We start from the raw sequence: 22,864 nt of genomic DNA on the forward strand, positions 1-22,864 counted from the left end.
GTACTTTGATAAAAAACAAAATGAACATGTACCTATGCAAAAGAGAGGCTGTGATAGAGTAGCAGAGGCACAAGGTCTTATCTGATGACATGGAGTCTGAGCTTGCTAAACATATCAAGAATCTCGAGAACCAGTTTTATGGGCTTAGTACCCTCAAATGCAAACAACTTACCTACGAATTGGCACATCGAAACAACATCCCTGTCCCAGACAACTGGTCAAGAAATGGAAGGGTAAGTGATATTGAAAAGAGATCTATATCTGAATGTAGGCGCTACATCATCGCCGGCATGTGGGTGATGGATGTGATGCTGGTGGGCCCCCTCTTCCTGATGCTGACCCGGTTCAGGCTGTGTCACTGGCGCCAAGCAGACATGTACAGCTTAATTTGATCACCCTGTTGCAGGAGAACTTTCCTGCAATGCAGGACATTTAAAACCTGTAGTGTATTTGAGGTTTAAAAAGGCTTCTGAAGTTTGTAATTTCCACTTTGAAATTTGACTTGATTTTCTCTTACGAAAAATGTATCATCAACCCCTACAAAAATGCCAGTGAATTATAATCCACATAATAATTCACATTTCCTGTTGCTGCAGGATTATTCTCTTGCTGTAGAAAACTGGCTCAAATTAAGATCTTACAACTGTACTGTAGTAACCCCTCTCTGACGAAGCTGGCATGTGGCAACACCAGTGCTAATAACATCTAGAGCCTGGTGATCACCATCTACCTGCATCTACCTGCAGGGGGTGTTGGCCCCTGGTGGTGCTGTTCACCTATACGGACACACCCTCATCACCTGCCTGTTCAACAGGTGCATTATGGGAATGGGAGGTTGATCGTTAGGCTGTATGTGTCAGTGTTCTTTGCAGATTTACCAAAATAATCAGCTGGCGACAAACCAAACAGAATAGCAAAAACAATTGGACATGTATTTCCTTTTGTTTCAACTTTATTTAAAGTTAATTGAGAACCAATTCTGTTGTATTACAAAGTGAACGTTTCATCTCATCTGTCCTCCTCTCCCTTCAGGCAGGCGGAAGAGCGGAGCAAGGCCCTGCATACCTGTGGAACTCTCCTGGTAGTGTTTGTGTTATTTAAGCTGACCACGCTCTACTCCGTGCTGTCGCATCGCCTTAGCCATGTGTCGCCCTACCAGTGCCACTCAATGGGCGTGTCCATCCTGGTGTTCCCGCCCATCCTCAACACACTCATCTACAGCCTCAACACCAATGAGATCCGCAACAAGGTGCTGCGTGCCTTCTGTGGGAAAATACATTTTCCTGTCAATAATCACTGACTATAGTTGTTTTTACTAATTACTAATTACTCTCCCGGGTTGCCCCTATGAATTAATTTTTACATGCAGAAATGTATTTGGATTTTGCAGTAAGGACTTTTTGAAAGGAGTTATACTAAGGGGGATCCAATGGCGTAAAATAACTAAGCAAAAATACTTTGAAGTACTACTTAAGTCATTTTTGGGGGTATCTGTACTTTATTTTTGACAACTTTTACTCCACTACATTCCTAAAGAAAATGTTAACTTTTTACTCCCATTATGAACTTTTTTAAATTTTCCCTGACACCCAAAAGTACTTGCTAAATTTTGAATGCTTAGCGGGACAGGAACATTTTCCAATTCATGCACTTGTCAAGAAAACACGTGGTTGGAGTGGTTGGAGGTGTGCCCCTGGCTATCCGTAAATTTGAAAAACAAGAAAATTGTGCCATCTGGTATTCTTAATATAAAGAATTTGAAATTATTTATAGCATTTACTGTCACTTTTGATACTTTAGTATATTAAAAACCAAATACTTTACACTTTTACTCAAGTAGTATTTTACTGGGTGACTTTCACCTTTACTTGAGTCATACTGTATTAAAGGTACACTCAGCGAAATGATGTTGTCACAAGCAGCACCGGAGATATTTAGATAACCAAGACGCAACATTTCGGTCTCACACAATATCTGTGCATGTGAACGAGTTCGCTTCACGCTCTGTACAGCATGGTAGCCAGGGCACCAAAACAGCGGAGAAGTTGAGCCTCGCACTTCAGCGCTCTTAGTTGCAGAAATTGACCCACTATGCTGTTTACTTTCTGCATCTACATCATATGTATGAGTCTACTTTTATGCAAGTATGACAATATTGGGTACTTTTTCCACCACTGGGGGGATGTAAAGTAACTCAAGTACTAAATAGATGACCTTACTCATATTCAATGAAACCACTAGAGGCCAATATCAGACCAGTGCTATTAATTACAAGGACTATTATCTCTTATCAAGAGAATACATATCACACCAAATTAACCATCTAATTCAGATCTACTGTGCTCAGTCTTTAAGCCAGATAAACAACGTGCATAGCTGTCTAACAACCAGTACAGTATGTTATGTTTAGACACTCTACCCATATCCCACACAAAAAAATACTATAGTATACTATGGCATAACTACTATAGTATTCACTATATTGCTTTTGCAGACTTTACTGTAGTATTCACTGAGTTTTTGCGGACTACAATATGTACTGTGGTATTTACTGTAGTATACTGTAGTATTTACACTTAACTATAGTATAAATACTGTAGTAAAATACATCTGTAGTTTATACTATAATAATTAATGTAGTGTTTTTGCGGATTGTAGTATGCTGTAGTATTTACTGTAGTGTTTTTGCAGACTGTAGTATTTACTGTAGTTTTTTGTGGACATTACTGTAGTATTTACTATAGTGTTTTTGTTTAATTATCTTTGACATAGAAGTGGAGGCTTTCTCCTTCAGGAAATATACTGGGGTATACCAAAATAGCAAATTTGCCTTAACCTATAGCTACAGTGCCTTGCAAAAGTATTCATCCCCCTTGGCGTTTTTCCTGTTTTATTGCATTACAACCTGTAATTTAAATGGATTTTTATTTGGATTTCATGTAACGGACATACACAAAATAGTCCAAATTGGTGAAGTGAAATGATTTTTTAAAATAAATAACGGAAAAGTGGTGCGTGCATATGTATTCACCCCCTTGCTATGAAGCCCCTAAATAAGATCTAGTGCAATCAATTACCTTCAGAAGTCACATAATTAGTTAAATAAAGTCCACCTGTGTGCAATCTAAGTGTCACATGATCTCAGTATATATACACCTGTTCTGAAAGGCAACAGAGTCTGCAACACCACTAAGCAAGGGGCACCACCAAGCAAGCGGCACCATGAAGACCAAGGAGCTATCCAAACAGGTCAGGGACAAAGTTGTGGAGAAGCACAGATCATGGTTGGGTTATAAAGAAATATCCGAAACTTTGAACATCCCACGGAGCCCCATTAAATCCATTATAAAAAAATGGAAAGAACATGGCACCACAACAAACCTGCCAAGAGAAGGCCGCCCACCAAAACTCACGGACCAGGCAAGGAGGGCATTAATCAGAGAGGCAACAAAGAGACCAAAGATAACCCTGAAGGAGCTGCAAAGCTCCACAGTGGAGATTGGAGTATCTGTCCACTTTAAGCTGTACACTCCACAGAGCTGGGCTTTACGGAAGAGTGGCCAGAAAAAAGCCATTGGTTAAAGAAAAAAAATAAGCAAACACGTTTGGTGTTCGCCAAAAGCCATGTGGGAGACTCCCCAAACTCTTGTCAGATGAGACTAAAATTTAGCTTTTTGGCCATCAAGGGAAATGCTATGTCTGGTGCAAATGCAACACCTCTCATCACCCCGAGAACTCCATCCCCACAGTGAAGAATGGTGGTGGCAGCATCATGCTGTGGGGATGTTTTCCATCGGCAGGGACTGGGAAACTGGTCAGAATTGAAGGAATGATGGATGGCGCTAAAATAGGGAAATTCTTGACGGAAACCTGTTGTGACGAGTACTGAGGATACATAGAGGCAGGACGCAGACGCAGGAATTAACATTGTCAAGGTTTACTCAAACAATGACAAAGAGAATTAACAAAGAGAGAGTACATGACACAAAGCAAAAACAATCACACACAACATATTACAGAACAGTCCAGGGCTAAATAGGGGTGGTGATGAGATTATGAGATGCAGGTGCGCTGGAGGCTCAGTAGACCGGCGAATCAGACCGCCAGAGGGGAGCAACGGGAGGAGACGTGACACCTGTTTCAGTCTTCTAGAGATTTGAGACTGGGACGGAGGTTCACCTTCCAGCAGGACAATGCCCCTAAGCATACTGCTATAGCAACACTTGAGTGGAAACATTTACATGTCTTGGAATGGCCTAGTCAAAGCCCAGACCTCAATCCAATTGAGAATCTGTGGTATGACTTAAAGATTGCTGTACACCAGCGGAACCCATCCAACTCGAAGGAGCTGGAGCAGTTTTGCCTTGAAGAATGGGCAAAAATCCCAGTGGCTAGATGTGCCAAGCTTATAGAGACATACCCCAAGAGACTTGCAGCTGTAATTGCTGCAAAAGGTGGCTCTACAAAGTATTGATTTTGGGGGAGTGAATAGTTATGCACGCTCAAGTTTTCTGTTTTTTTTTGGTCTTATTTCTTGTTTGTTTCATAAGAAAAAATATTTTGCATCTTCAAAGTCGTAGGCATGTTGAGTAAATCAAATGTTACAAACCCCCCAAAAATCCATTTTAATTCCAGGTTGTAAGGCAACAAAATAGGAAAAATGCCAAGGGGGGGTGAATACTTTCGCAAGCCACAGTAGGACTGAGGTCTTAAAGGATAGTTCAGAGCCTGTGTGTGGTTCTCTATCCCCATGGTAAATAGCCAGCGAGTCTGACGAACAATACTTTGATGAATGATACTACGTGAATGTCTGCTGAAAGCGCTCCGTTGGAGTGTGCTTCCCTATCTCCTGTGTAACTCACCTAACACACACACACACTCTCTCTCCCCCATCCTCCCCCCGCTGTACCCAATATTGTCATACTTGCATAAAAGTAAAGATACCTTAAGGGTAGACTCATAAATATGATATAGATGCAGAAAGTAAACAGCATACTGTGTCAATTTCTGCAACTAAGAGTGCTGAAGTGCGAGGTTCAACTTCTCCGCTGTTTTGGTGCCCTGGCTACCATGCTGTACAGAGCGTGAAGCGAACCCATTCACATGCTATTTTCTATAACCTGTAGGGAACACAATATATGGCATATACTTGGCATGTAGGTTTCTCACTTATGGGTGGCACATATTGGGATATGGGGAGGGGAATGGCAGGGTAAATGCAAATTATAGTATTCTACAGTATACTACAACATTCTATAGTAAGTGCTATACATGATCGAGGGACTATAGTTTACTATAGAATTCCCACTCCAACTCCCAGCCCCACTCTCCTCAGGTCATGGAATTCCTCAACAATGAGCACGCCTATTTCATTGAGTGAGAGCTACCTCCTGGAGTTTCAAGCTTAGCAGTCTTCTATGTGAATGAGGAGTGGATACAGAACACAACACTACAACATAGCTCTGTGTCAGGACTGGACTCAGAGAACACCACTACACCACAGCTCCATCTACAGAGTAAGTGAACAACTGTACTGTTCTGTACTACTGCTTTTAACTGTGATCCACTAACTCTAGGACTCTGGTAACACTGGTATATAATGTAGTGTGCAGTGTGTAGAGAGTATGTGTGAAAGGAAAGGTTGCTGTGGGGAGCACATGTGTGGTTGAAACTGGTTATTTCCCCCCCAAGTTTCCTGAGCAAAACAAATAAAAACATTGGTTTTTTGTGTGTGTGAAATGTTCACTGTTGGACATAAAAAACACCAGGAAATCAGCTCCAAGTGATTTAAATTTTTAGAAATCTGTTCCCAAGTATTCCCACACATAATAGAGAGACACGACGTGATCGTATACAAATGTAAGCAAGGTTTGAAATGATTATGTTTTAGTCAAACATTATATCTGTTTGGGCTTCTTGCAGTCAATTTGCAGTCTACTAATTATTTGTAATTATGTTCCGGCCCCCCGACCATCCGCTCAACAAAAAATTGGCCCGCGGTAGAATCTAGTTGATGATCCCTGCAGTATGACATGCACGTGGAAATGCTTCTCTATGGTGTGTTCCAGTGGCCAGTGCCATGCAACCTCTACTCTGTGTGGTCTGCAGGTCAGATTCTTTCTTTTTTACTGCATTGTTTGGTCTGATCTTGTGCGTAATATGCACAGTAATTGACCAAACTGTTACAACTCAGAGGGCAAATTTCTCTGAAAGTCATGGTGAATCATCTCTGCAGCATGTCATTAAGCTTGGGAGTCTTAAGGGGAGGAGTGATGGAGCAATGCTCATTGACTTTCAAATTGACTTTCTATCTATCTACTGTATCTATCTATCTATCTATCTATCTATCTATCTATCTATCTATCTATCTATCTATCTATCTATCTATCTGTCTGTCTGTCTGTCTGTCTGTCTGTCTGTCTGTCTGTCTGTCTGTCTGTCTGTCTGTCTGTCTGTCTGTCTGTCTGTCTGTCTGTCTGTCTGTCTGTCTGTCTGTCTGTCTGTCTGTCTGTCTGTCTGTCTGTCTGTCTGTCTGTCTGTCTGTCTGTCTGCCTGCCTGCCTGCCTGTCTGCCTGCCTGTCTGCCTGCCTGTCTGCCTGCCTGTCTGCCTGCCTGCCTGCCTGCCTGCCTGTCTGTCCGCCCTTCTCCTCTCTCTTCTTTTTCTCTCACTTCCCCTCTCTATCTCAGTATTGTGCAATTTGTGGGGGAGAAGGGACAACCAAACTACTGTTGCAAAGTCATATAGTGCACAAAGCATCCCAAATTCCAGGAATCTCCCCTGGACAGGAAAACTAAACTACCAGAGTCAGTCCAAGGGGGATTTACCCCTTAATAGTAATCTGTACCATACACACACATATTTCAATATGATTCAATATGGTGGAGTGGGGATTTGCTTGGAGTCAAGGCTATCAAAATGTTGTGTTAATATTATCTCACATATGTACAACCACACACACACACACAAACATAAACACACACACATTGCAATATGAGTGAGTGAGAGTTACTTGGGGGTCAAGATTATCTTCATATGTGTAATCCAGAGATATTTCTCTCCTACACAGACAACCACACGCAACTCATGGGCACACAATCCTATATTTGTAGTCCTGGAGGATCTCCAGCTGTTTCTGTTAAACACCATGGAGCTGCAGACGTGCACTTTGACAGGGCATAAAACTCCCCATTTCAAGTCATATAACACACCTGCCTGGGAATACAGGAAACCTGACCATGCACAGGGAAACACAGCTCTTTTTCCCATTCTAATGTAAATACAGATAATTTCTCTTCAATCTGAATAGTAACACAGAGCACCGTGTCTCAATATGATTTAAATGAATAGCACATCTGCTTTAAACAATGGCAGTAGATACATAACACCAGCAGAGATTAAAGTAAGCAGAAGTATAATTGGAGTCCAAAGTATAGAGATACAAAGTGAGCAGTGGTGTAAAGTACTTAAGTAAAAATATTTGAAAGTACTACTTAAGTCGTTTTTTGCGGTATCTGTATTTTACTTTACTATTTATATTTTTCACAACTTTTACTTTTACTTCACTACATTCCTAAAGAAAATTATGTACTTTTTACTCCATACATTTTCCCTGACACCCAAAAGTACTCAGTTACATTTTGAATGCTTAGCAGGACAGGAAAATTGTCTAATTCACACACTTATCAAGACAACATCCCTGGTCATCCCTACTGCCTCTGATCTGGCGGACTCACTAAACACATGCTTCGTTTGTAAATTATATCTGAGTGTTGAAGCGTGCTATCCGTAAATAAAATCAAAACAAGAAAATTGTGCCGTCTGGTTTGCTTAATATAAGTAATGTGAAAAATGTATACTTTTACTTTTACTTTTACTTTTGATACTTAAGTATATTTTAGCAATTACATTTACTTTTGATACTTAAGTATATTTAAAACCAAATACTTTTCCTCAAGTAGGATTTTACTGGGTGACTTTCACTTTTACTTGAGTCATTTTCTATTAAGGTATCTTTACCTTTACTCAAGTATGACAATTGGGTACTTTTTCCACCACTGAAAGTGAGTATAAAGATTGAGGATACACAGTAACCAGAGTACAAGGAAAATGATCTGACTGGAATTCTTCTGTCATTTCTATAATATTGTAACGAACCTGTAAGGCCACCGAAACTCGCACATTGTTTGTTGACTAGCGTAAACAGTCTAGGACACTGATTTCCCATGAAATAATCAAGTTTTATTTTATTTACAGTTGAAGTCGGAAGTTTACATACACTTAGGTTGGAGTCATTAAAAATCGTTTTTCAACCACTCCACAAATGTCTTGTTAACAAACTAGAGTTTTGGCAAGTCAGTTAGGATATCTACTTTGTGCATGACACAAGTAATTTTCCCAACAATTTTTAACAGACAGATTATTTCACTTATAATTCACTGTATCACAATTCCAGTGGGTCAGAAGTTTACATACACTAAGTTGACTGTGCCTTTAAACAGCTTGGAAAATTCCAGAAAATGATGTCATGGCTTTAGAAGCTTCTGATAGGCTAATTGACATCATTTGAGTCAAATGGAGGTGTACCTGTGGATGTATTTCAAGGCCTACCTTCAAACTCAGTGCCTCTTTGCTTGACATCATAGGAAAATCAAAAGAAATCAGCCAAGACCTCAGAAAAAAAATTGTAGACCTCCACAAGCCTGGTTCATCCTTGGGAGCAATTTCCAAACGCCTGAAGGTACCACATTCATCTGTACAAACAATAGTACATAAGTATAAACACCATGGGACCACGCAGCCGTCATACCGCTCAGGAAGGAGACGCGTTCTGTCTCCTAGAGATTAACGTACTTTGGTGCGAAAAGTGCAAATCAATCCCAGAACAACAGTAAAGGACCTTGTGAAGATGCTGGAGGAAACAGGTACAAAAGTATCTATATCCACAGTAAAACGAGTCCTATATCGACATAACCTGAAAGGCAGCTCAGCAAGGAAGAAGCCACTGCTCCAAAACCGCCATAGAAAAGCCAGACTACGGTTTGCAACTGCACATGGGGACAAAGATCGTACTTTTTGGAGAAATGTCCTCTGGTCTGATGAAACAAAAATAGAACTGTTTGGCCATAATGACCATCGTTATGTTTGGAGGAAACAGGGGCTGCCTTGCAAGCCGAAGAACACCATCCCAACGGTGAAGCACGGGGGTGGCAGCATCATGCTGTGGGGGTGCTTTGCTGCAGGAGGGACTGGTGCACTTCACAAAATAGATGGCATCATGAGGAAGGAAAATGATGTGGATATATTGAAGCAACATCTCAAGACATCAGTCAGGAAGTTAAAGCTTGGTCACAAATTGGTCTTCCAAATGGACAACGACCCCAAGCATACTTCCAAAGTTGTGGCAAAATGGCTTAAGGAAAACAAAGTCAAGGTATTGGAGTGGCCATCACAAAACCCTGACCTCAATCCTATAGAACATTTGTGGGCAGAACTGAAAAAGCGTGTGCGAGCAAGGAGGCCTACAAACCTGACTCAGTTAAACCAGCTCTGTCAGGAGGAATGAGCCAAAATTCACCCAACTTATTGTGGGAAGCTTGTGGAAGGCTACCCGAACCGTTTGACCCAAGTTAAACAATTTAAAGGCAATGCTACCAAATACTAATTGAGTGTATGTAAACTTCTGACCCACTGGGAATGTGATGAAATAAATAATGCATTAGCAGCTTGGTCTGGTCTGCTTAGTTTATTGGCTGTATGTGAACCAGAAAAAACTAGTGAGTGTGTTGTCTCGCTGTCACGCCCTGGCTCTGGGGACAATGTTATGTTGAGCCAGGGTGTGTAATTCTATGTTTGATTTTCTATGTTGGTCTGAGTGACTCCCAATCAGAGGCAACGAGTGTCAGCTGGTTGTCTCTGATTGGGAGCCATATTTAACTGTCTGTCTTTCACGTTGTGTTTGTGGTTTCTTGTTCCGTGTTGGTTGATTTATGTAACCAGGGACGTCTCGTTTCGTTTTTGTTGTTTTGATCGTGTGATCATCATTCAATAAATATATAATGTTCGCATTCAACGCTGCGCCTTGGTCTCTCCATGACGATCGTGACAGAAGAAACCACCTAAACCAGACCAAGCAGCGTGTCCAGGAGCCATCGCTGGCAGATCTCCGTGGCAGCCTCGACTGGGTCAAGCCTAGTGAGGAGCAGAGAGGGTGGACTTGGGACCAGTTGAGGAGGAGCTTCGACTGGGTCAAGCCCATTGAGGAGCTGAATGGCGAGAGTTGGAGACAGAGGAGCGAGAGTTGGGCGAGAACGATGGAGGCCTGGCCCACGGGGAGGAGAGACCCCCAGGAAATTTTTAGGGGGGGGCTCACGACGTCGGGGCAGCAGGAGGCCGCGATAGAGCGGTCCAGCGGGTTGGCAGAGGAGGCCGCCAGGTTACGGGAGTCACTGGTCACCAGGGGGAAGGAGGTTGTAGAGGCACGGCGAGAGGTACTGGCGTGTGTTGCCAGTCCGGTCCGGCCTGTTCCTGATCCCCAAGTAGGGCCAGTGGTGTGTGTTCCCAGTACGGTCCGGCCTGTTCCTGCCACTCCCACCAAGTCAGTGGTGCGTTTCGTCAGCCCGGCGCGGCCCGTTCCTGCTCCCCGCACCAAGTCAGAGGTGCGCGTCGTCAGCCCGGTCCGGCCCATTCCTACTCCCCGCACCAAGTCAGTGGTGCGCGTCGTCAGCCCGGTCCGGCCCATTCCTGCTCCCCGCACCAAGTCAGTGGTGCGCGTCGTCAGCCCGGTCCGGCCCATTCCTGCTCCCCGCACCAAGTCAGGGGTGCGCTTCGTCAGCCCGGTCCGGCCCATTCCTGCTCCCCGCACCAAGGCAGTGGTGCGCTTCGTCAGCCCGGCTCGGCCCGTTCCTGCTCCCCGCACCAAGTCAGTGGTGTGCTTCGTCAGCCCAGTCCGGCCTGTCCCTGCTCCACGCACCAAGCCTACGGTGTGCGTCGTCAGCCTGGTAAGGCCCGCTCCTCCTCCACGCACCAAGCCAGGGGTGCGCGTCGTCAGTCCAGCACAACCCGTGCCTGGGTCATGTCCGGAGCCGGATCCGCCGCCTAGGCGGAGTGCCCACCCGGTCCCTCCCCTGTGGGATTTAGTTGGTGCGGTCGGAGTCCGCGCCTTTAGGGGGGGGTACTGTCACGCCCTGGCTCTGGGGACAATGTTATGTTGAGCCAGGGTGTGTAATTCTATGTTTGATTTTCTATGTTGGTCTGAGTGACTCCCAATCAGAGGCAACGAGTGTCAGCTGGTTGTCTCTGATTGGGAGCCATATTTAACTGTCTGTCTTTCACGTTGTGTTTGTGGTTTCTTGTTCCGTGTTGGTTGATTTATGTAACCAGGGACGTCTCGTTTCGTTTTTGTTGTTTTGATCGTGTGATCATCATTCAATAAATATATAATGTTCGCATTCAACGCTGCGCCTTGGTCTCTCCATGACGATCGTGACACTCGCTTCCTCTTCTGTCTCTGCAGATATGACAGCCAGCGACCTCCAGCTGAACTCTGATTCCCAGAGGTCGAAGGTTCCCGCAAGATGCAGGAGCCCCTTCAACAGCATCAAGGTAGGCTCAAGAGCTACACGTAACATTTTCACCTGCAACTTGCGACAAATGTCAATTCAATACCAGAAGTAGCAAATGAATAGAAATCCATGAGAGTAAAATACTTTTTAGAACGGCATGTGATGTGTACAACTTCCTAAATGATTGGTTCTCGTTTGAGAGGTTGACAATAGCAAAAATAACCTTTTGTCGCACATCATTACTGTATTCTCGGGTCTTTCCCATGGTGATGGATGACTATGGGAACTTGGCCTGTGTGTCACCTCATATTTATACCCCAGTGAAACAGGAAGTCATGGCTTACCACTTAAGTGTTCCTAATCACTCAGGGGAACTTAAAAACATAAAATATGAATGGGAATATACAGTACTTCAGTTAGATTTTACTCATAAGAATGTCTAGGGGTGCCAGTAATTGTGGCACACATGTTTCTGGGAAAAATATTTATTTCAAATGTATTTTTTTCAATAATTTTACCTCAATTAAAGGTTCGATTTTTGTGAATATTTTGAATGAAAGACCAAGAGGATTAAAAAAATATCACAGCCCGTTTTGCTCATATTTACAAGGGTGCCAATATTAGTGGAGGGCACTGTAAACCTGTCCTCTAAATGGGGTCTGCATGGGAAAGCTTCTAGCCACTCTTATGAAACCGATTAACTAGCCTGCTAATATTGTTGCACTCACTAAGTCTAGGGGTCTTAGGCCTAGTTAACTGGTCTGTAACCTGATTTAAGATGTGCATCTATGTGAGAAATCAGTGTATGTGCGTAGGTTGACCTCATGGTTGGGCAGTCCAAACAGATTATTGATTTGCTCAGATGTTGACAAAAATAAATGTATCCAAAAAGGAAAACTACAAATGGTGTGCCCAAAGTAAAGAATCAAAACCCAACTAAAGGCCACATGGCCACCAAACCAACCAGCAGCCTCACGACTCCAAGCTGGCACTCTGACTGATGATCACCTTAAGTGGCGGCACCTGATGTGCTTTTAAACCAGGCTCAGCACTTGGACAAGGTTGCTGCTTCCCCCTGGGGGAATGGAGTGTGGAAGTGTAACCTGGATAGTATGTTTGTCTATGTCCTAACACTCACCTTCCCCCATATCATAACACCACAGAAATGCTTTTGTGTGTCTTTTAACTACACTGTTTTATGAGTCTACTGCATCGTGAATTCACTTGTATTACAGTAAAACTGTATCTCAGCAAATGTAGTATTACTTTTAAAAGATTAGGGTTAGACAGCTTGTATTATATGTTGTAGTAGCTTGTAGTACAGTGCCTTTGGAAAGTATTCAGACTCCTTGACTTTTTACACATTTTGTTACGTTACAGCCTTATTCTAAAATTGATTAAATAAATACATCCTCAGCAATCTACACACAATACCCCATAATGAAAAAACGAAATCAGAATGTTTTGAAATGTTTGCAAATGTATTATAAATAAAAAACATAAATACCTTATTTACATAAGTATTCAGACCCTTTGCTATGAGACAATTTAGCTCAGGTGCATCCTGTTTCCATTGATCATCCTTGAGATGTTTCTACAGCTTGATTGGTGTCAAAATGCTGATGTGTATGCGGCGGTGAAGTCAGGCGCAGGACACATAGAATAAGTAATGACGACTTTACTTACAAACTAAATACGCACAAAGCAAATGCCTCTAAACACAAGGGGAGAATAAATACGCGGAGTGCGCAATCAACAAGATGAGCAAATGCCGAAACATACATCAAAGACACGCGGACAATAACACACAAAGGCAAACATAAAACAAGGGAACTTATATGTGACATAATCAATACAGAATACTAAACAGGTGTACAACTAGACATTACAAAACAAACATCGAAAACATCGAGCGGTAGTAGCTAGTACTCTGGGGACGACGAACGCCGAAGCCTGCCCGAGCAAGGAGGAGGAGCAGCCTCGGCGGCATCCGTGACAGTACCCCCACCTTGACGCGCGGCTCCAGCCGTGCGCCGACCCCGTCCTCGGGGACGGCCAGGAGGACACGGAGCAGGGCGCGAGGGATGACTCCGGTGGTACTCCGTCAGGAGGGAGGGATCTAAGATGTCCCTCCTAGGCACCCAGCACCGTTCCTCCGGACCGTAACCCTCCCACTCCACGAGATACTGCAGACCCCCCATCCGACGTCTCGAATCCACGATGGACCGGACTGAGTACGCCGGAGCCCCCTCGATGTCCAGTGGGGGCGGAGGAGTCTCCCGTATCTCATTGTCCTGGAGTGGACCAGCTACCACCGGCCTGAGGAGAGACACATGGAACGAGGGGTTAATGTGATAATCATTAGGCAGTTGTAACCTGTAACATACCTCGTTCAATCTCCTCAGGACTTTAAATGGCCCCACAAACCGCCAACCTAGCTTCCGGCAGGGCAGGCGAAGGGGCAGGTTTCGAGTCGAGAGCCAGACTCGATCTCCAGGTGCGTACACTGGACCCTCACTGCGGTGGCAATCGGCGCTCGCCTTCTGCCTACGGATAGCCCGCTGCAGATGTACAAGCGCAGCGTTCCATGTCTCCTCCGAGCGCCGAAACCACTCATCCACCGCAGGAGCCTCGATCTGGCTTTGATGCCATGGTGCCAGAACCGGCTGATACCCCAACACACACTGGAAAGGGGTCAGATTCGTAGAGGAATGGCGAAGGGAGTTCTGGGCAATCTCTGCCCAGGGGATATACCCCGACCACTCCTCCTGCCGGTCCTGGCAATAAGACCTCAGAAACCTACCCACATCCTGGTTCACTCTCTCCAACTGCACAGTACTCTCAGGGTGGAAACCCGAGGTAAGGCTAACCGAGACCACCAAACATTCCATGAACGCCCTCCAGACTCTAGAGGTGAATTGGGGACCCCGATCAGACACTATATCCTCGGGTACCCCGGAGTGCCGGAAGACGTGGGTAAACAAAGCCTCAGCAGTCTGTAGGGCAGTAGGGAGACCCGGCATTGGGATGAGACGACAGGCCTTTGAGAATCGATCCACAACGACCAGAAGAGTGGTATTCCCCTGGGAGGGGGGAAGGTCCGTAACAAAGTCTACCGATAGGTGAGACCACGGCCGTTGTGGAACGGGTAGGGGTTGTAACTTCCCCCTGGGCAGGTGTCTAGGCGCCTTACACTGAGCGCACACCGAGCAGGAGGAGACATAAACCCTCACGTCCTTAGCCAATGTTGGCTAAGGCACTGTCCGGCCAATACCAGGATGTCCAGAGGAGGGTGACGTATGAGCCCAATAAATGAGACGATCACGAATCTCGAACGGAACGTATGTCCGCCCCGCTGGAAACTCTGGAGGAGTAGGGTCAATACGTAACGCCCGCTCGATTTCCGCATCGACCTCCCACATCACCGGTGCCACCAGACAAGACTCCGGCAGTATGGGAGTGGGCTCAATGGACCTCTCCTCTGTGTCATATCGCCGGGACAGGTCGTCTGCCTAAACGTTCTGGGACCCTGGGATGTAAGTGAGCTTAAAAACAAACCGGGCCAGAAACATGGCCCACCTAGCCTGATGAGGGTTCAGTCTCCTAGCTGCCCGGATGTACTCCAGGTTATGATGGTCAGTCAGAATGAGAAAAGGGTGTTGAGCCCCCTCAAGCCAATGCCTCCACACCTTTAGGGCTTGAACCACGGCTAGCAGCTCCCTGTCCCCCACGTCACAATTACGTTCCGCCGGGCTGAGCTTCTTAGAGTAAAACGCGCAGGGCCGGAGTTTAGGAGGCGTGCCTGAGCGTTGAGACAGTACAGCCCCAATACCGGCCTCTGACGTGTCCACCTCCACCTGGAACGCTAAAGCGGGGTCCGGATGCGCCAGCACCGGAACCGAGGTGAACAGGTCCTTCAGTTGTCTAAACTCCCTGTCCGCCTCAGCCGACCACTGCAAATGCACCGGAACCCCCTTCAGCAGGGAGGTGATGGGAGCTGCTACCTGTCCAAAACGCCGGATAAACCTCCGGTAGTAATTGGCAAAACCCAAAAACCGCTGCACCTCCTTAACCGTGGTTGGAGTCTGCCAATTATGCACGGCTGAAACGCGGTCAATCTCCATCTCCACCCCTGACGCGGACAACCGATGGCCTAGGAAGGAGATGGACTCCTGGAAAAACAGACATTTCTCTGCCTTGACATACAAGTCATGCTCCAACAGCCTACCCAACACTCGACGCACCAGGGCTACATGCTCGGCTCGTGTAGAAGAGTAAACTGGAATGTCGTCAATATACACCACTACACCCTGCCCATGCAAATCCCGGAAGATCTCGTCCACAAAGGATTGGAAGACTGAAGGAGCATTCATTAACCCGTATGGCATGACGAGATACTCATAGTGACCCGAGGTGGTAATAAATGCCGTCTTCCATTCATCTCCCTCCCTAATGCGCACCAAGTTGTAGGCGCTCCTGAGATCCAGTTTTGTGAAGAAACGCGCTCCGTGTAATGATTCCGTCATACTCGCAATCAGAGGGAGAGGATAACTGTATTTAACAGTGATCTGGTTGAGACTACGGTAATCAATACACGGGCGCAACCCTCCATCCTTCTTCTTCACAAAAAAGAAACTCGAGGACGCAGGAGAAGTGGAGGGCCGTATGTATCCCTGTCTCAGAGACTCGGCTATGTATGTCTCCATAGCCGCCGTCTCCTCTTGAGACAGAGGATACACATGACTACGCGGAAGTGCAGCACCTGCCTGGAGGTCTATCGCACAATCCCCCTGTCTATGAGGTGGCAATCGCGTCGCCCTCGTCTTACTAAACACGAGTGCCAAATCATCATACTCAGGAGGAATGTGCAGTGCGGGCACTTGGTTCAGACTTTCCACCGTGGTCGCCCCTACGGAAACACCTAGACACCGCCCGACACACTGGTCAGACCACTCCTTGAGAGCCCTCTGTTGCCACGAAATGGTGGGGTCATGGGAGATTAACCAAGAAAGTCCCAGCACCACGGGATACGCAGGAGAGTCGATCAGATACAACTGAATGATCTCCTCATGACCCCCCTGCGTCTTCATCTTTAGTGGCGCTGTGACCTCCCTAATCAACCCAGATCCCAACAGACAGCTATCTAGGGCATGAATAGGAAAGGGCACATCTACTGGTAGGCGGGGAATCCCTAACTTAACACAAAAATTACGATCAATAAAATTCCCAGCTGCGCCTGAATCGACTAGCACCTTATGCTGGGAATGAGATGCAACCTGGGGGAATACTCCTTGTATACACAGGTGAACAACAGAGAGCTCTGGGTGAGTTGGGCGCCTACTCACCTGGAATGACTCCCCAGTGCGTGACCTGTTGCCTTGATCCCCTGGAGACCCTCCCCAGCACCGAACCGCAGTGTGTCCTCTACGGCCACAGTTGGTGCAGAGGACGGCCTCCCTCCGGATCTCTCTCCTCCTCTCTCTAGCGCCAGCACCCCCGAGCTCCATAGGGCTCGGCTCGGAGGTGATGGGGGATGGAATGGACGGCCCCAACTCCGGACGTCCGCGGGTAGCCAGCAGGGTATCCAGACGGATCGACATGTCCACCAACTGATCGAAGGTTAGATTGGTGTCCCTGCAGGCCAACTCTCGTCGAACGTCCTCTCGCAGGCTGCACCGATAGTGGTCAATGAGGGCCCTCTCATTCCACCCCGCATCCGCCGCTAGAGTCCGGAAGTCCAGGGCGAACTCTTGTGCGCTCCTCTTCCCCTGTCGGAGGTGGAACAGACGCTCCCCGGCGGAAACGCTCTCGTATCCCGAGGGCGCCGGGTGTATGGTTGCCAGGTAGATTTCCACTTGTAGTAGGAAACCCTGACACCTGGCTGCGGTGCCATCATATGCCCTCGGGAGCGAGAGCCGAATCCCACTGGACTCCGGAGATGGTACGATGGAGCTGGCCGATGGTGGTGGTAATGTAGGAGGAGGTGTGGGCAAGCCTCCTCTTTCCCATCGGCGCAGGGTGTCCATCACGTCTTGCATGGCGGAGCCGAGTCTATGGATCATGGCGTCCTGGCTGCTGACCCGATCCTCCAGTGACTCGGTCACCGCCGCTGCTCCTGCTGACTCCATGGGTGGTGTGTTATTCTGTCAAAATGCTGATGTGTATGCGGCGGTGAAGTCAGGCGCAGGACACAGAGGATAAGTAATGACGACTTTACTTACAAACTAAATACGCACAAAGCAAATGCCTCTAAACACAAGAGGAGAATAAATACGCGGAGTGCGCAATCAACAAGATGAGCAAATGCCGAAACATACATCAAAGACACGCGGACAATAACACACAAAGGCAAACATAAAACAAGGGAACTTATATGTGACATAATCAATACAGAATACTAAACAGGTGTACCAACTAGACATTACAAAACAAACATCGAAAACATCGAGCGGTAGTAGCTAGTACTCCGGGGACGATGAACGCCGAAGCCTGCCCGAGCAAGGAGGAGGAGCAGCCTCGGCGGCATCCATGACAATTGGAGTCAACCTTTGGTAAATTAAATTGATTGGACATGATTTGGAAAGGCACACACCTGTCTATTTAAGGTCCCACAGTTGACAGTGCATCTAAGAGCAAAAACCAAGCCATGAGGTCGAAGGAATTGTCCGTAGAGCTCCGAGACACGATTGTGTCGAGGCACAGATCTGGGGAAGGGTACCAAAACATTTCTGCAGCATTGAAGGTCCCCAAGAACACAGTGGCCTCCATCATTCTTAAATTGAAGAAGTTTGGAACCACCAAGACTCTTCCTAGAGCTGGCCGCCCGGCCAAACTGAGCAATCAGGGGAGAAGGGCCTTGGTCAGGGAGGTGACCATGGCCTCTCAGACCATGAGAAACAAGATTCTCTGGTCTGATGAAACCAAGATTGAACTCTTTGGCCTGAATGCCAAGCACCACATCTGGAGGAAACCTGGCACCATCCCTACGGTGAAGCATGGTGGTGGCAGCATCATGCTGTGGGGATGTTTTTCAGCGGCAGGGACTGGGAGACTAGTCAGGATAGAGGCAAAGATGAACGGAGCAAAGTACAAAGAGATCCTTGATGAAACAGGACCTCAGACTGGGGCGAAGGTTCACCTTCCAACAGGATAACGTCCCTAAGCACACAGCCAAGACAACGCAGGAGTGGCTTTGGGACAAGTCTCTGAATGTCCTTGAGTGGCCCAGCCAGAGCCCAGACTTGAACCTGGTCGAACATTGCTGGAGAGACCTGAAAATAGCTGAGCAGCGACGCTCTCCATCCAACCTGACAGAGCTTGAGAGGATCTGCAGAGAAGAATGGGAGAAACTCGCCAAATACAAATGTGCTAAGCTTGTAGCATCATAACTAAGAAGACTCAATGCTGTAATTGCTGCCAAAGGTGATTCAACAAAGTACTGAGTAAAGGGTCTGAATACTTATGTAAATGTGATATTTCCATTTTTTTTATTTTATAAATTAGCTAAAATTTATAAAAATCTGTTTTTGCTTTGTCATTATGGGGTATTGATGAGGGGGAAAAAACGATTTTATCATTTTTAGAATAAGGCTGTAACATAACAAAATGTGGAAAAAGTCAACGTGTCTGAATACTTTCCGAAGGCACTGTATGTAACAGATTTTGCTCTGGGAGTGAAAATCCTCATAAAGTTACTCATAGGCCTCTAGACCCTCTTTACTACTGTAGCAATATGTTTTATTACATTACATACTTTCTTTACATAAAGGTGTCAAATGTGAAACTAGACGTGGTGCCACGTGTGGAACAAGAAGTTATCCTAAATATTTAAATCAGACTTTTGAGCTTTCTGTAGTTCATTGATCTGATCATGTTATTGACTACTTACAGTAAGCTGGGAACAATATTTTTCATACACTACATGTATCTACAGTCTGTCAGCATACTGATGAAACCATAAACAATTGATATACAATGGTTTTCAAACTCTCTCTCTTCTCTCTCTATCCTCTCTCTCCTCTAGTTCTTTGTGCTGTGCCATGGCATGCTCCAGCTGGCCCAGCTGTTGGTGTCTGGATATCTGAAGAGCTCCATCTCCACCATAGAGAGACGCTATGGCTTCTCCAGCCAGAAGTCTGGCATCTTGGCATCGTTCAATGAGGTAAGCCTACACCTAACCCTGACCCTAATCCACCACTCTACTGGGCTGGTCAAGATAACTGGAAGATAGACTGATAAATTCCAGATCCATGCAGGTTCAGATTATTATTTTTATTCATAAAGGGTCTACCAAGTGACAATGTATGAAAAAATGGTGTACTTTATATGTTTACATGTGAGAGGGTGCACATGAGTGTGTTAATGGTTGTGTTTGTGTGAGTGTGTTGTGTTGTGTTCATGATTCTGTATGTGTGTGTTTATGTGTTTGTGTAGGTGGGGAACACAGTCCTGATAGTGTTTGTTAGTTTCTTTGGTAGCCGTATCCACAGACCACGGTTCATTGGTGGAGGGGCACTGGTGGCCAGTCTGGCTGCTCTGATGATGTCTCTGCCTCATTTCATCAGTGGCCCATACAAGTACACAGACCATATCAGCAGTAAGTCACATACACACACACACATACAGTACATAAAGTTGAAGTCGGAAGTTTACATACACCTTAGCCAAACACATTTAAACTCAGTTATTCACAATTCCTGACATTTAATCCTAGTAAAAATTCCCTGTCCTAGGTCAGTCAGGATCACCACTTTATTTTAAGAATGTGAAATGTCAGAATAATAGCAGAGAGAATTGTTCATCTCAGCTTTTATTTATTTCATCACATTCCCAGTGGGTCAGAAGTTTACATACACTCAATTAGTATTTGGTAGCATTGCCTTTAAATTGTTTAACTTGGGTCAAAACGTTTTGGGTAGCCTTCCACAAGCTTCCCACAGTAAGTTGGGTGAATTTTGGCCCATTCCTCCTGACAGAACTGGTGTAACTGAATCAGGTTTGTAGGCCTCCTTGCTCGCACACGTTTTTTCAGTTCTTCCCACATATTTTCTATAGGATTGAGGTCAGAGCTTTGTGATGGCCACTCCAATACCTTGACTTTGTTGTCCTTAAGCCATTTTGTCACAACTTTGGAAGTATGCTTGGGGTCGTTGTCCATTTGGAAGACCCATTTGCGACCAAGCTTTAACTTCCTGACTGATGTCTTGAGATGTTGCTTCAATATATCCACATCATTTTCCTTCCTCATGATGCCATCTATTTTGTGAAGTGCACCAGTCCCTCCTGCAGCAAAGCACCTCCACAGCATGATGCTGCCACCCCCGTGCTTCACGGTTGGGATGGTGTTCTTTGGCTTGCAAGGCACCCCCTTTTTCCTCCAAACATAACGATAGTCATTATGGCCAAACAGTTCTATTTTTGTTTCATCAGACCAGAGGACATTTCTCCAAAAAGTACGATCTTTGTCCCCATGTGCAGTTGCAAACCGTAGTCTGGCTTTTGTATGGCGGTTTTGGAGCAGTGGCTTCTTCCTTGCTGAGCGGCCTTTCAGGTTATGTCGATATAGGACTAATTTTACTGTGGATATAGATACTTTTGTACATGTTTCCTCCAGCATCTTCACAAGGTCCTTTGCTGTTGTTCTGGGATTGATTTGCACTTTTCGCACCAAAGTACGTTAATCTCTAGGAGACAGAATGCGTCTCCTTCCTGAGCGGTATGACAGCTGCGTGGTCCCATGGTGTTTGTACTTGTGTACTATTGTTTGTACAGATGAATGTGGTACCTTCAGGCGTTTGGAAATTGCTCCCAAGAATGAACCAGACTTGTGGAGGTCTACCATTTATTTTCTGAGGTCTTGGCTGATTTCTTTTGATTTTCCCATGATGTCAAGCAAAGAGGCACTGAGTTTGAAGGTAGGCCTTGAAATACATCCACAGGTACACCTCCAATTCACTCAAATGATGTCAATTAGCCTATTAGAAGCTTCTAAAGCATGACATCATTTTCTGGAATTTTCCAAGCTGTTTAAAGGCACAGTCAACTTAGTGTATGTAAACTTCTGACCCACTGGAATTGTGATACAGTGAATTATAAGTGAAATAATCTGTCTGTAAACAATAATTGGAAATATTACTTGTGTCATGCACAAAGTAGATGTCCTAACCGACTTGCCAAAACTAAAGTCTGTTTACAAGAAATTTGTGGAGTGGTTGAAAAACGAGTTTTAATGACTCCAACCTAAGTGTATGTAAACTTCCGACTTCAACTGTACATATGTTTGTTTGAATCTCAAAACAAAATTAGTAGGTATCACCTAACTCTTAGCTCCTTCCTACCTCTACCTGTGTTCCATAGAATCCAAGGATGACAACTCTGGCCTCTGCCAATTAGAGAGCTCTTTCCAAACACCCTTGTCCAATCACAGCTGCACGCAGCAGGAGAGTCACTCCCAGCAGGGAGTATTCCCACTCCTGCTCCTAGGACAGCTACTCCTGGGAATCGGCGGCGTTCCCATCCAACCCTTCGGAATCTCCTACATTGATGACTACGCCAGCAAGAGGAACTCTCCCCTCTACCTCGGTACGAGCACTGGGAGTGACTGGGAAACACAGGGAATTCTTGGAATACTGGGAATACACATTCTGATGCAAGTCTTTTGGCCCAAAACGTCAATGTTTGTAAATAGAAATCAATAGTATTGCTGTTGTTTTTTTTAAATGGAGAGTTGCACCAATCTTCTCTAACATTCCTGCAACTTTTGGCTTCCAATTCTGAGAATACTTGCATGGACATTAGAATGAGTGTTAGATTAGGAATTTCACACATAACCCTGGTGCAGGAGGTGGGAAAGTAGTAATGAAACTAAAGTGAATGTATTATATCCACTCGTTGTTTTGCTGCTCTCAAGGCTGTGTCATGTGTCTTTATGATAAAATGATACTTGACATCAGTAAACAATGGGAAGACTTTCATTTTCTTTTCATCAACTTCGAAGTATGATCTGGGGAGAAAGCAAACGATAAGCATTATTTTTCATGTCACTGTATTGGTCCCACAACAGGGGTGATATGTCTGACTGTGGTTCCTCCTGCAGGTATCCTCCTGGCTGTCACGTCTATCGGTCCTGCTTTTGGCTTTTTGATGGGCTCCTACATGTTGCGCTTTTATGTCGACATCGACAAGATGTCCAAAGGTGAGCACACACACAAAATGCATCATACTGTGACACTTTCTGTAAGTTCTACAGTGCCTTCAGAAAGTATTCACACCCCTTGACTTTTTCCACATGTTGTTGTGTTAT

At 45.4% G+C, this 22,864-nt stretch overlaps 1 protein-coding gene across 1 annotated transcript in view; it reads left to right on the top strand.

The window, feature by feature from the left end:
* Positions 1-5,423: 5,423 nt before the first annotated feature.
* Positions 5,424-22,864, top strand: part of LOC311142510 (solute carrier organic anion transporter family member 2B1-like) — a 28,907-nt gene continuing 11,466 nt past the window's right edge. The window contains exons 1-6 of the mRNA XM_084178170.1: positions 5,424-5,516; positions 11,514-11,602; positions 19,586-19,723; positions 19,996-20,158; positions 21,919-22,143; positions 22,658-22,756. Of these exons, the coding sequence (XP_084034296.1) occupies positions 11,516-11,602; positions 19,586-19,723; positions 19,996-20,158; positions 21,919-22,143; positions 22,658-22,756 (712 nt within the window). The 5' untranslated portion in view covers positions 5,424-5,516; positions 11,514-11,515. The remainder of the gene's footprint in view (positions 5,517-11,513; positions 11,603-19,585; positions 19,724-19,995; positions 20,159-21,918; positions 22,144-22,657; positions 22,757-22,864) is intronic.

Source organism: Coregonus lavaretus (genome assembly GCF_964263955.1).
Source record: "Coregonus lavaretus genome assembly, chromosome: 15".
Taxonomy (NCBI): Eukaryota; Metazoa; Chordata; class Actinopteri; order Salmoniformes; family Salmonidae; genus Coregonus; species Coregonus lavaretus.